This window comes from Aquarana catesbeiana, linkage group LG01 (assembly GCF_042186555.1).
Source record: "Aquarana catesbeiana isolate 2022-GZ linkage group LG01, ASM4218655v1, whole genome shotgun sequence".
Lineage (NCBI taxonomy): Eukaryota > Metazoa > Chordata > Amphibia > Anura > Ranidae > Aquarana > Aquarana catesbeiana.
The window spans coordinates 392,682,411-392,697,445 of NC_133324.1; the positions used below are offsets into that span (position 1 = coordinate 392,682,411).

Consider the following 15,035-nt stretch of genomic DNA (forward strand, 5'->3'; position numbering starts at 1 on the left):
TTAGTGATATCATATTATTGAAATTTTACTAGATGTTAATAAATTAGAATTATTGTTTAGATTATCTAAGTGTACTGTATGTGTACATGAACAGTATCCATTTCTCAAGTATGGTTTCTCAAGTATGGTTCTTTATATAAATGAAGAAAAACTAAAATGATTACTGCTGTTGAAGACACCATTGTTGTCCCCTTGCCTACATGTGTTCTGTTGTCTGGCTTCAAAGTCACACAAAAAGGTTGGTGTTGTAGGTAAGCCATTTTCAAATACATACTCCTATTGTAAACAAAATCTAGAAATTTAGACTTGTATTTGCATTAATCCCAGCAGTGAATATATTATGCAAAATTTGTTTCTTACGCTAAAATCATATAATGTGGCAAAATTCATAGCTGAGGGTTGCTCGGCCCTGGGAACCGTTTTCCGTGGAATTGAACCATGTGGTTTGCCCATCAATGCCTAAAAAATAAATGTATTCATATCTGTGAGTATATACACACCTCCAACTACTTGAATATTTTTCTTTCTTTAGAAATGGCATTAGAAATAATTTTGCATTTCAACAAAATAATACGGTACAGTATCTAACAATTTCAAAGTTTAAAGTCAAGATAAACAAGCTTAATAATTGATTACCTCTGGTACCATGACTAGGCCAAATGTCAATCCAAAAAGTATCATATTAATGCCATACATCCAACGAAGAAATATAAAATAGGAAGCAACAGAAGAGCCAAAGTGACCTGGCAAAGGAAAAATGCACTTGTAGTTTTTCTTTAATTGAAAATTATAATTCATCTTCAATATACAATATGGTACAAAATATTAATAATAAAATTATTGAGGTTTGCAATATTGTTACCAAAAAATAACACAAACGGCTTCTCCCCTATCTGTTCATTGATTCAGTGCCTCAGGTATTTATGTGGAAGTCACAAGTTTGTTTTATTAAAGCATTCTAAATGCATACATCTGTTGCTTGCAAATGTAACAGAAACAACTCAGGACATGCTATTTTGAATTTTGTTTAATTTACTGACTTTTACTGAATTTGTATATCACAAATGTTGATATACAGTATTATTAGTTATGTCTACTTATTTGCAGTTGAGTAATGTAGACATATATAAAGGTGTTTTTTTTCTCAGGAAAGGTTGGAACCAGTGAAAACACCAGACTGCTCTCCAACTTTTACCCAGCAATATCTTTCAACATGTCTGTAGGCCATTTTTCATATATGAGAAAAAACATAGGCTTGGAAAAACTACCTTTAGCTTGCTGTTACTTTATTTCTATGTTAAAAATATTTTATTAGCGTGTTTCATAATGTGATAAAAATTAGTAATACATTACATTAATGGCAAGGCAATTGAATTCATCCATATAAGGCATATAAAGTAAATTAAATCTTACTTTCAATCTCTTTAATTTTCATTTCCCATGGTATACAGGCAGTTCTGAAATTTTCAAAATCTCGCTGGAATTTCATCCATTTCTAAGAGAAAAATATGCATGTTAATGATAGTGAACTTGCATCAAATATATATATTTCATGTGGAGTCTGTGCCTGCTAATTAATTTGTAAGTTTAGCAATTCTACAAATGTATTATCTCTCACAGAGATCACAGTACTTTACCTAAAAAAAATTTCAACCACCCCAAAAAGTCAAGTATCATCTTGAATCAAGGACAAAGGCGATACAGTCATATAAATCCTTGTGCCTGTGCGATACCTTATGTTCTTGGCTGTATGCTTTGTAATATATTTAAGCCATGTACAGTCGATTACTTTGCAAACTAACAGAAAGCGAGTGAGGTTTACGTGAGAGGTAAATGAGAAAATGCTGCCTCCTACCTTCAGAAAATGAATAACATAATTTGAACAAAAATGTCCGTCTTAGTCCTAATCTTAAGTTGACTATAGATTCTTTGACCAGCTGGCAAGCTGATCAAAAAAAACAAACAAACAATAAACAAAAACATAAATGAGGTGGATGGGGGAATGCTTTCCCACTGTGCCACTGTATTCTGACAGCGGGGACTTCTCAGCTGTCTGAATACACTGATCAGCACTGCACTAACTGGCTAGAGTGCTGGTCAAGTAAAACATTTTCCAACATTCCCATTCGAGTGAAAGCAATCATTAGATTAACTTCTCTTGAGCAGGAACAGCCATATATACATTGAAAATTGTCCAGTTCAGCCAGGACCGGCCGATTTTTGGTCCATCTGTGGCCAGCTTTAGTCATTTGACTGGAACCCAAGGTCTAACTCATCTACTACCGATGAAGTGTACTACACATATGCAGCACTACAGAGGAGGCATCAGCTTATGTGGCTTTTGCTCCCTACTACAGCTCCAACTTTACAAGTAATCCCTCTGCATTGCACTCTGTTTCATGCTTTGGAATAGCGGGTCAGCAAGCACAATCTATCAAGATCTACCAGTCACCTGATCACAATCTACAGGTTGCTGACCCCCACATTAAGGTAATAACCTTTAGCCTTTACAACCACTTTAACATTGTGCAGCACTGCTAAGCAGGAGCTACATACACAATAAAATTCTAGCTGTTTTATGTAAATAAATATGCACAAACAAACAAATTATGAACACATAAAGCATATTAACAAGACAAGGCTTTCTTTTGCCAATTTTGTCTTGCAAAATTCAATTAATTTTCCAAGTATTTTAAAGACAAAAAAAAAGGTTTGATCAGTGATAATTTTTAAAGCTTATCTCCAGGTTTTAGTGAAGTTTTAATAGTTCTTTTGGACTTTCACTACTAGATGTGCCCACTGTGTGCTGTATAAACCGTATGTAGCCTAAGCTACATACAGAATACAGTGCTGTGCTCTGGCAGTGGTATTGAAACTCCCCATCCTGCTCCGAGAACAAAACTGAGGCGGGCTGAGTGCTCCTCAGCTATTCACAAGGAGCTTTGTATTGGCTCACATGGAGAGCGTGATGTCATCTGCCCACCCCCACTCAGAAAATCGACAACTGAGAGATCATTTTATACAGGCTTCCTTCAGTTCTTCTGAGACAGCACTCAAACTGATAGCTGGTCCTGGTGATTTCAACAGACAGAGCGGCCACAACAGGGAGGAAGCCCTGGACATATGAGATATGCCTAAAGTACTTAGATGAAGATTGTTTTGGCATACCTCTAAGGCAGACTATACATGATTTGAATCTCGGCCGGTTCAGCAGGAATCAGCCAAGATTTAAACTGTGTATGGGCAGGCTGAATGTACCCAGTTGATTGATGAGTACAACCAGCATGCCTGGTTTTGCCTGTGATTATCGCTAACGGCTGCTATAGCTGCTAGCAATAATCACTGTCTTCTCCCGGCGAGGATGGCTTCCCCAGCCCCCCGCCGGGAGAAGACAACGGCAGGAGTGATTCCCGCATCAACACTGTCTGTAGTTGCAATTAAGAAATTCACTCAGTGTATGGCTGGCCAAACTCCAAGGTCTTAATCTGGTTACGTAAGAACACATGATTAGGTGTTTGTGGTGAGCATGGCCTTACTGAGCTTATGCCGCATACACACGGTCGGACTTTTCAACCGGACTGGTCTGACGGACGCCGACGGACGAAATCCGGCAGACAATCCGATCGTGTGTGGGCTTCACCAGACCTTCAGCGGACATTTCCAGTCTCAAATCTGACGGACTTTAGATTTGGAACTTGCTTCAAATCTTTACGTCGTAACTCTGCCGGACCCAGAAATCCGCTCGTCTGTATGCTAGTCTGACAGACAAAAACTGATGCTAGGGCAGCTATTGGCTACTGGCTATTAACTTCCTTATTTTAGTCCGGTGTACGTCATCACGTACGAATCCGTCGGACTTTGGTGTGATCGTGTGTAGGCAAGTCCGTTCGTTAGAAAGTCCATCGGAAGTCCGTCAAAAGTCCGTCGAAAGTACGCTGGAAAGTCTGTCGGACCCGTCCGACCGTGTGTACGCGGCATAACATTAGCTGTACACGTGAAATGGCAGTCATCACAACACAATCACAAAAATGTATTTTTTTAGTAAAGAAAAGCAAATTTCTCATATCTTCATACAGTGGTGAATGGGAGAGAGGCTTTCATCATTTTACCTGCTATTTAAAGACTGAGTACATAGTCTAGGATCCCCTTTACCAGTTCACCATTGTACATGGTATTGAATTAATTGCCCTAACTAATTTTTGGGCCCTTCCTCTCAAAATAAAGACAAAGCTTATATCATTCTTGTTACTATCACTGGCCGCATGTTCATATAAGCTGGCATCTTTTGAGAGACCTCTGAAATTCATAACCATATCGGATATACATAAATCTGCCGTACACAGTTTAAATCTCAATCTGTATAAATTAGTTGACTCATTTCTATTTTTGAAAGATTTTTCCATAAACCTGTAAAACACAGATTGCTTGGGTATCCATGTTTATGCAAATGCATTACTAGATGAGGGAAAGGTAGGTGGCATCCCACCTCCCCAACATAAGTTACCTTTTATGTAAATGAAATGTGAACAATAACAAAGTTGACATAATAAAATCAACTTACTTTGAGCATCATGATTTTATACGCATAAAACTTTTTTCCTTTTCCTTTTCCGAGTGCTCCTTCAAACTTCTCCACAAATTGCTGAGCATCCCTAAAATTTTGGAAGCAAATCATTTATTCCATAAAAGTAGACACTACAAAAAAAAAAAATAAGAACCGACATGTTGACACATTTGATGTTACATTTATAAAATGTCTACACTAACAAACAAACTTATAGTGATTGTAAATATTCATATTTCTTTAAATAACAAACATGTCATACTTACCAGTGCTGTGGAATGGTTTTGCACAGAGTAGCCCCAATCCTCTTCTTCTCAGGTCCCCCACTGGCACTCCTGGCTTCCTCCTGCCTTTCGAGTGCCCCCATAGCAAGCCTCTTACCTGAACAGAGCAGCCCCAGGCCTCTTCTTTTGGGGTCCTCGTGCCGGCGCTCCAGGCCCCTCCTCTTCATCGGGTGCCCCCAGGGAAAGTGGCACCCATGCATGCTCGCTGCCGATTCCCACTGCTGCGTTAATTGACACAGACAGCGAGACTCGCCCCACCCCCGCTCCCGTGTCACTGGATTTGATGGACAGCAGTGGGAGACAATTGCTTCCGCTGCTATCAATCTGTCCAATGAGGAGAGAAACAGAGGCGGGAGCCGCTGCACTCTTGCACATCGCTGGGTCAGATCGGGCTCAGGTAAGAAAAAGGGGGGAGGGTCTGGGGGGCAATTGCAGCACAGAAGGTTTTTCACCTTAATGCATTTTTAAGGCTTTAGAACCACTTTAAATATTTAACGACAGTGAATGTTACCATGGTGTTAAGTCTTACTTTAATACTTCCAACTTTTGCTTCATTTTCCAAGGCTTGTTTCTTATAGTTGCAATTAGTTTCTTTTTTTCCTCTACCGCTTCTTTTAATTTATCTAGCTCCTCCTCTGTGATATCGTCTTCATCTTCGTCAGACCTACAAAAGAATTTTTTTTAGCCAAATAGGCTACAGGCTATCGTCTATAACAAATATCGATATTGTGTCTGATTGAATTAGAAGCATATCACACATTATAATTCGCATGGAACTAACCTTTTTACTAGGCTAAGGTAATGGGCACTCATTAGATCTAAGCTATTAGTAAAACAGAATAAGTGAAGTGTCTCTGAACAGCTTCCTGGATCTGTCCCTGATGCAGGATGCCTTATAGACATGTGCAATTAATTTAGTTACGAATTCGTTTTCAGACGAAATTCGGCATATTCGTTCATTCGGAAACATCCGAATGAGCGAAAGACTCTTTGACGAATGCGTACAAAAACGAATTGTCAGAAAGAACAAAAATACGAAAGAACGAAAATTCGAAATAACAAAAAACCCGATTTGACCTACGAGCTTAACGAATCGATTACACTCTGATCATTTCGTTTTTTGTATTTTCGTTCTTTCAGATTATTTGTTATCGCTGAATATAAAGAAATAATGGAAGCATTTTTGTTCTTTAAAGGGTAAGTTCACATTTGTACACTTTTTTTTCTAAATTCCAGCTCCCCTATGCACCAATATAGCATTCATGTACTTTTTTTGCAAAAATATTAAAGCTTTCCATTAAATCTAAAGTCACTTACTTTTCTTGTCCTAATCCACGTTTCCAGTCGTTTCCATTAGTAATGTATTTTTCCTGATTAGATTTTAGGTCATGACACAGGAAGGAGTTGACACACACCCTGCATCATCCACCCTCCCATTCCAAGGTGCACATTTTTTAAATGAAATGCATCAATCAGTGATCACACTTCTCACTAAATACACAATATACAATCAGATTGCATAGTGTATGGCCATGTTTATAAACCTAAAATTACTAGTTGCGCTTTCAGTGCCATTTTTTTTTTTTAAATCAGAAAAGAAAATTTATTTTTTTTGACTTTCACATTACATAATATATGACAGTTGATGTACTACAATATCCTGGGAATATGGAACATACATCTTCAACAACACATCATCGGGTATTACCGGATATCAATGACCTTAAGAGTGCGTTTTCATATTACATTGTCATAGTCATATATATCAAAAAAAAAGAAAAAAAAAGAGCGCAAAGAGAAGAATATAGATGAGTAAAAACAGAAACAAAGAGAAAACAATCAAACAAAACAAAGCTCTTCTCTTTTTTCCTTCCCCCCCCCCCTCCTCCCCTCTTCTTGCCCCCTTCTCACCCAAGTTTCCCCAATACCCTAAGGGCACAGGGCAACAAATCCACATAAAAGCTGCCTCAGCCCACCATGGTGTGGTGCCCCCCCTGGAATCATACATTTTCTTTTTGCCAAGTGATTAATTACCTCCTTATCAATGCAGTTAAAATCTTACATTTGTAATAGCCTGTCTTTAATCAGCTGATGTGGTGCCAAACCCGGAACATCTAGCCATGCCTGCCACAATGAGTAGAACTTACGTGGGGCTTTTCTGTGTTGATATGTTAGTTTCTCCCTGATTAGTAATTTGTTCACCTGTTCCACCCATTGTTTTCCAGTGGGTACCCTGGGAGTGATCCATAATTGAGCAATGAGTTTACGTGCAATGTATAATAGTCGAAGGACCGCTGTATGTGCCGAAGGTGTTAGAGCCTCCTCATCCAATGCTCCTAGTAAACACACTACTGGTTCTCGTGGAATATTGAACATATAAACCTGTGATATTATGTCTAGGACTTCCTTCCAGTACCGAAAGAGTTTGGGGCATCTCCATATCATATGGAGTAGGTCCCCATGGGCACCCTCACACTTCGGACATAATGGAGTCTCTCTAATCCCCCATTTGTGCAGCCTAGCCGGAGTCCTGTAAACCCTGTGCAGCAGATACAGATGCGATAGCTTTTGGGATGCGGATACCGAGACTAAGGGTGCAGAGGATAGACACAGGTTCCACGTCTCTCCATCTATGTTCCCAATATCCTCCTCCCAGCCTCGCCGACAAGGAAGACCAGATGGGTCCTGCATGGCATTAAGAAGTATGTTATATGCTCTGGAGATCATTCCTTTCTTATCGTCTTCCATGAAGATCCCCTGTATCAGCGTATGGTCAGTCCGATGTAATGGAGTACGTTGCGATTGTGTTTGTATCGCATGTCGCAACTGTAGATATTTGAAAAAATTGGTTCGTGGGATATTAAATTCCCCCTGCATTTCCATGAAAGATTTAAAATTTGGACCATTATACAGTTGAGACAGGTATCGGATTCCTAACAGTTCCCAGTTTCTAAATCCTTTTAATTTTAATAACTCTTTATAATTGGTATTATGCCATATTGGTGTATGCGCTATGAAACCTCTGATCCCCACTATTTTTTTCGTGTGAGCCCATAATGTTTTAAGCATTCTCACTGTAGGGGCTTCAGGGTCAAGGTGCATGTAGCCAGCCTCCAGGCACTCCAGAGCCGTCACACTCCCATCCTGTACAGCCAGCAGTCTGCGGATAGGGTCCGCTAGATCTGTCACCCCCCAGCCCCCAAGTTGCTGGAGCTGGGATGCTAGGTAATAGGCCCTGGAGTGAGGAACCGCCAACCCGCCTCCATCCTTTCTATACTGCAGTGTTTTTAAGCTAATCCTTGCTGTCTTTTTGCTCCAAATCAATTCCCTGAATTGGGAGTCTATCCTGTCAAACCACTTTCTAGGGATCCAAACCGGGGAGTTGTTAAATATATATAAGAGCTGCGGTGCCCATATCATTTTTATCAAATTAATTCTTCCTACCACTGAGAGTGGTAGTTTGCACCAGGACGTGCATTTTTCACGGAATTTACTAAGCAAAGGGACTAGATTGAGATTTATATATTGGGATGGGTTTGGGGATATCTGTATACCTAAGTAACGAAAGGTTGGTACTATTTGTATCATCTCAGCTCCCTGTGGCAATGGTTCAGTTATGGGATCTACCGGCATTAGCACTGACTTATTCCAGTTAATGGAAAAGCCTGACAGGTTTCCGAATTCTTTAATAAGGGACATAACATGCTTCAATGTATCCTGTGTATCACCCAAGTACAGTAAAGTATCATCCGCATACATGGAGACAATATCTGTACCCGTATTTCGTTTGAATCCTGTTATATTTGGGTCCCCCCTTATCTTTGCTGCCAGAGGTTCCAGTGCCAAGGCAAACAGCAGGGGCGACAAAGGGCACCCCTGCCTAGTGCCTCGAAACAAGGAAAATGGTTCCGACAGTTCTCCATTAATCCTGATCCTAGCTGAGGGTGCTGCGTATAGCAGTTGGACCCATTTAATGAATGTTGCCCCCAAGCCCATATGCTCAAGCACCTTCCACAGGTAAGGCCACTCGACGCTGTCGAAGGCCTTAGCTGCGTCCAACGAAAATATTGCTCTATTGCCAGGGTTATCCACAGGAATTTGCAGGTTCAGAAAGAGCCTTCTAATATTTTGGGCCGTGGATCTAGTTGGAATGAATCCTGATTGGTCCCTATGCACCAGTTTGTGTACAACCTTAGCGAGTCTGGTTGCTAATATCCTAGCCAACAGTTTCACATCCGCTGTAAGCAAGGATATAGGTCTATATGAGTCTGGGGATGTTACATTCTTGTTTGGTTTCAATAGTACGATAATAATCGCTTCATTCATGGAATCAGGGAGTTTACCTTCCCTCAATCCTTCATTGTATACTTTTAACAATTCGGGGAGCAATGTATCTGCATATCGCTTATATACCTCGGATGGGAGACCATCTATTCCTGGAGATTTATTATTATGCGACTGTGTTAGAGCATTAGACAATTCTTCCTCAGTCAGTTGCGCATTAAGCATATTAGCATCCGAGGTTGACAAGCGAGGCAGCTCACACCGTCCTAAGAAATCATCTATCTGTTCCCCTGTGGGTTGTACCTGAGAGGTGTAAAGGGAGGCATAAAATGCCTTAAAAGTTTGTAATATGTTTGTGGTCTGGTATTGAGGGGATCCCTGCTCGTCACAGACGGCCGAAATCAGAGAAGAGGGCCGCTGCGCACGCGCCATCACAGCTAGCATGTGCCCAGTTGCCTCACCCTCCTCAAAATGGCTCTGTTGTAGGAAAAAACGTTTGTTTTCGGCCAGCTGTAACGCCAATTGGGCGGACATGGACTGAGCTCCCAGCCACGCACTTTTTGTGTCTTCATTAGGGTCAGCAATAAATCTGTCCTCAGTCTCAGTGACCCTTTCTCTTACCAGTTTTTCCCATGCCTTAGTGTCTGTTTTAATACGATTTATTGTTCTGATAAATTGGCCACGTAAATATGCTTTTGCTGCATCCCACACTATACTACGTGTAGTACTACCCAGATTGTCCTTAAAAAAAAATTGTAGTGAGACCCGTATGGGGTCCTGTTCCGGGAACAGTGAAAGCCAGAAGGGATTTAACTTCCACTCTGTCCTTTTCTCTGTGCCGGGAAGCAAAATAGTCACCCAAAATGAGGAGTGGTCTGAAATATGTCTGTCACTATAGTCTGACTCCACCACCAATGGCAGCATTGCGAGATTGCCGAGACCTAAATCAATTCTGGACAGTCCCCCATGTGATGCTGAGTGACATGAGAATTTTTTTGTGTGTGGATGACCTTGCCGCCATATGTCTGTCAGTCCGAGTTCCCCAAGCAACCTGGCAAAGGGTGTAAACCCCCCACCCCCCATCGGTATATTAGTGGGAGTTGGAAGCTTATCCCATTGATATAGTAAGTAATTGTTAAAGTCTCCTAATGCTAGTAGCGGGGTATCAGGAAATTGAGCCATAAACCCTGCCAGACACCTGAGGACCCCCGCCGAGAACGGCGGCGGTATATATATTCCTGCTATAATACATGAAAAACCAAATATTTTACACAATAGGAACACATATCTCCCTCCTGGGTCTATAAGTTTACGTATGCATTTAAACTCTACATCCTGGCGGATCAGAACGCTGACTCCTCTGGAGTATGCTGTATAAGTCGAATGAAATTGAATATTATAGATGCGAGGGCTGAAACTGGGCGCCGGATCTGGAGAAAAATGCGTCTCCTGTAGGCACACGATTCCAGCCCCCACAGATTTAAGGTGTCTGAGAACCGCCACTTTTTTTATTGGGTTGCTCAGTCCTCGAACGTTCCAGGACATAAATTTAAATTTAAATTTAGCCGCCATAGGGAAGTCTATCCATCAATAAAAATAATAACCACACATTTGCCGCACAATCCCCCTCCAGCATTCGCGTTAACTCAGTATATGGATATAAATGAGCTGCATTTGCTAAGCCAATTTTACCATAAGTACATGTGAATACGCACAGAGTGACTTTACAGTTCGTGATGGGTTTGGTTCTTCGTGTATTTCCTGGTGGGCTAAAGCAGCATCCAATGGTGTAGCGTAAGTCTTGTAAGAGGCAGAAACACAAAAAAAAAAGAGAAGAGCAAACTGTTAGAGCCAACATGACTCCTGGCCGAACAGGCCTCCGAGTGTATAGTTTCCATAGCTTAGCCATGGAAGGGGGAGGGCAGTGGAAACTCCCGTTAAGATAGTGGAGGGGGTTTCACCTCTGCATACTACGTGGGATGTACCGTGCGATTATGCTTCCAGTGTTCTCCTTTTGCAATCCGCCTTAACTAGGGGTAACCGAACAAAAAGAAATATATATTCTAAACCTGCGATCAGTGTCTCCTGAAAAAAGAGAAGTCAATGAAAAAATGGGGAGTCTCTCAGTTGACATCAGAAAAGACATTTTTATGTTCAGACCGGTGCTTGATGTTGCGATTTGGCTGTCTTAATTGCACGTTCCTCTCGTTCCAGCCACTGTGCAGCCATATCCGGGCGGTCAAAGAAATGTGTTGTTCCCAGGGCTGTTACCCTAAGGCGCGCAGGATATAACATGGCATACTGAACACCCAGATCCCGGAGCCTCCTTTTCACTTCAATAAATTTAGCACGATGTTTCTGCAGCTCTGCAGAGAAATCTGGAAACAGAGAGATCTTGGAGTTGTCAATGGCCAGGCTGCCACTCATGGTTCTAGCCTTGGACAGGATAGCGTCTCTATCTTTGTAGTTAAGTAGCTTGAAAAGAAATGGACGTGGGTGATTACCCGGTGGCAGGGGACGTGATGGCACCCTATGCGCCCTCTCCACAGCAAAAAGTGGAGAGAAGGCCTCTTTGCCAAAGGTAGTTATCAGCCATTGCTCAATGAAAGAGACAGGATCCTTGCCTTCAGCCCGCTCAGGAATACCTATAGCACGTACATTATTACGTCTCATGCGATTTTCTAGGTCGTCCAAACGTGCCGCATGCTGATCTGTGAGGTGACAATTATATTGTAAGTCTCTTTTCATGGGGGTCATTTCATCTTCCATTGTGCTTATTCTGCCCTCTATGGCGGAGGTGCGTTCCCTCAGTTTTTGCATATCATGGCGCACAAACGATATTTCAGCTTTCACCCCCTTAAGTTCATCAGCCATAGCAGTGATGGACATATTACATGATGTCACTGCCGACAATATATCCCTTAAAGTGGGTTCTGTCTCATCTGTAACCGGTGATACATTCTGGCTCCCTGTGAACACATTTCTGGGGGTACTCACTGTGTCCCAGGCCTGAGATAATCCATCGACATCTTCCAGTGGGGCTGTGTCATCTGTTTCAGACTGGCCTCCTACAGCTTCTCCTTGTGCCGATGAGGATGTCTGAGGGTCTTTGGGTAATTTACCTCCATATAGGAGTTTCTGTGCAGCCTCCTTGTATTTCTCTTTGGAAGATCTCTGTGCCCAGGCGCCATCTTGGCTGAGTTCCTCCATGAGGCCTCTGGATTCTTTACTTTTCCCCCTTGTCATGACAGGATTCATGCAGGTAAATCCGCGGTACGGGTCGCGATCGTATCCTGATCAGTTCCGATCCACAGGGGGGTCCAATATGGACCTGCAACAATGTTCTATAGGATGTTTTGTCCGGATTCTCGGCGGAGCAGGAGAGAGATGCGACCGTCTACATCTGCCGCTAAGCCACGCCCTTCCCTTTCAGTGCCATTAATTGTTAACAGCACACTAAACACAGAAGAAAACACACATTTTGCCGTGTGAAAAAACAAGGGGCAAACGCACAGTAAAAAACACACAACCCACAAAACGCCAAAATGTCCCATTAACAACATGTAGTGCAGCCAATTGAAATCAACAGGCTGCCCTATGCGTGTCACAGGAAAAACGAGACACAAAATGTGTGCTCCCACTATGCTAGATGTGAATGGGGCCTGAAAGTGAAACAAAGTGAACAATGAGGCTCCATTCACATCTGTGCGTTTCCTTGCATTTCAGAAATGCGTTGCACCAAAAAAAGGCAGTAAAAAACACACCAAGCTCCATTCTACATAACAGTTCTGAAGCTTCTTTGGGGTGATTGCAGTGTGTTGGGCAGCCCATTCAGGTGGATGGGCTGCCCTATGTGTGATGAGTGAAGATGCTCCAAAACGTCTTTCCCCTCGCAAAAAAAAACAAACGCATGTGGGAATGCGAGTTTCCACTATGCAGAGTTATGAACGGGGCTTGACAGCTGAGTGTTTCTGTCCACTTCCTCCTATGTACTTGTATAAAGATGGCCATACATTATGCAATCTGATTGTATATTGTGTATTTAGTGAGAAGGGTGATCACTGATTGATTGCATTTCATTTAAATAACATGCACCTGGGAATGGGAGGGTGGATGATGCAGAGGAGTGTGTGCTAATGAGGTCAGCTGGTCAACTCCTTCCTTTGTCATGACCTAAAGGAAGAAAGACATTACTAATGTAATGGAATGAAAAGTCTGGAAATGTGGATTAGGACAAGAAGAGTAAGTGACTGTAGATTTAATGGAAAGCTTTGATATTTTTTGCAAAAAAAGTACATGAATGCTATATTGGTGCACAGGGAAGATGAAAAAAAAAGGGTATAAAGGTGAACTTACCCTTTACATACATATGCTAGTAGCTGTCTGAGGCCTACTAAATTAATCCCAGCACCACACGCTGACTCCGAAATAACAAATAAAATGAAAAAATTGGAACTAACGAAGGATACGAATACAACCAATGTCTGAATTGAAGGAATGGTTCGAGTCCGCAGTAATGAATGCCGCATCTAAACGAATGGAACAAAACAAATACGAATGCATCCGAAGTTACAAGTGATCCGATCATAATGAATGATCCGATAAACAAAAAAAACAAAACAAAAACTAATGAAATTAAAATGAAAAGAAACACATTTTTTGGCAGTGCACATGCCTTATGTAGCCACATCACTTCAGTTAACCTTGGAGTGGAAGTGAAAGCAGGGAGGTGTTGGACAATTTGTCAAGGGGTACAGCAGAACAATGATTAAAGAGGAGTCCACATTTGAACCCTTAAAAAAATAACTAAAGTGAATTAAAATAATGTTCTGTCTACTTGTTTGTATTTTTTAAATTAATGGAAAGGTGCCCATAAAAATATGAATATGCAAAATTATTAATATTAGGAAAAGCATAGAATTAATTGAATTGATTTCTTAATAAATACGGTACTGTGTGTATATATATATATATATATATATATATATATATATATATATATATATACATATATATGAACAATATTAAAAAGAAGAGAAGCAATAACTCAAAGTGAATTTATTAAAACTTATTAAAAAACATACAAAAGTATTAACTTTATTCCAACCCTTTCATAATGAACTGTCACCCAAAAAATTACTAGATTTTAGGCTAATAACCTTTTTTTCTATGGGGTACAATTATAAAACAATAAATGTGACATTCAAAAAAATTCACTGCAGGCGTACCTTCCAGGTGCATGTGATTTTTAAATACAGTGATTCTTAAATGTAACAATCACTTTTTTATGAATATGCTCTTTATAAATTTTTATGAATATGCTCTTTATAACTTTCCTATATGTTTTTATATTTTTTACATATTTGCTTAGAAGAAAAAAAATAATCAATTAATGGAGGTTTAGTAAGTCCCCTTGTTTTGTACATATACAGCAGGGGTCTCCAATTTTTTCTAAACAAAGGGCCAGTTTTCTGGTGTCAATGGGAGGATTAGTGCCCCATCATTGGTGTCAATAGGATGAATAATGCCCCATCATTGATGTCAATGGGAGAATAAGTGCGCTATCATTGGTATTAGTGGGAGGAATTGTGCCCCATTGTCGGTGTCAGTGGCAGCAACTATGCCCCACTATTGCTGACAGTAGGGGGAATAATGCCCCAAGGGCCAGATAAAAGCAAGCAAAGGGCCACATCCGGCCGCAGGGCCACAGTTTGGAGACCACTGATATACAGTATATAAAATAGGAGTGGACACCTGTTTCTCATATATGGTTTCCCAACAAGGGTGTTTCATTCTCGCAGAGTGTATACAGTTCATTTTGGGGTTTAAGCCAGAGTTGGTAGTTTGGAAGAAAAAGGTTGCTGCTGATGGGGGGATAGGAGCTGATAGAGGGGGTACCAACG

General features: G+C 40.9%; 1 protein-coding gene across 3 annotated transcripts in view; it reads right to left on the reverse strand.

The window, feature by feature from the left end:
- Positions 1-15,035, reverse strand: part of LOC141147232 (transmembrane channel-like protein 1) — a 179,219-nt gene that overhangs the window by 138,596 nt on the left and 25,588 nt on the right. For all 3 annotated transcript variants that reach the window (XM_073634409.1, XM_073634429.1, XM_073634418.1), the window contains 5 exons: positions 5,378-5,512; positions 4,562-4,652; positions 1,414-1,495; positions 637-743; positions 361-459 (listed from right to left, as the gene is read on the reverse strand). In XM_073634409.1, the coding sequence (XP_073490510.1) occupies positions 361-459; positions 637-743; positions 1,414-1,495; positions 4,562-4,652; positions 5,378-5,512 (514 nt within the window). The remainder of the gene's footprint in view (positions 1-360; positions 460-636; positions 744-1,413; positions 1,496-4,561; positions 4,653-5,377; positions 5,513-15,035) is intronic.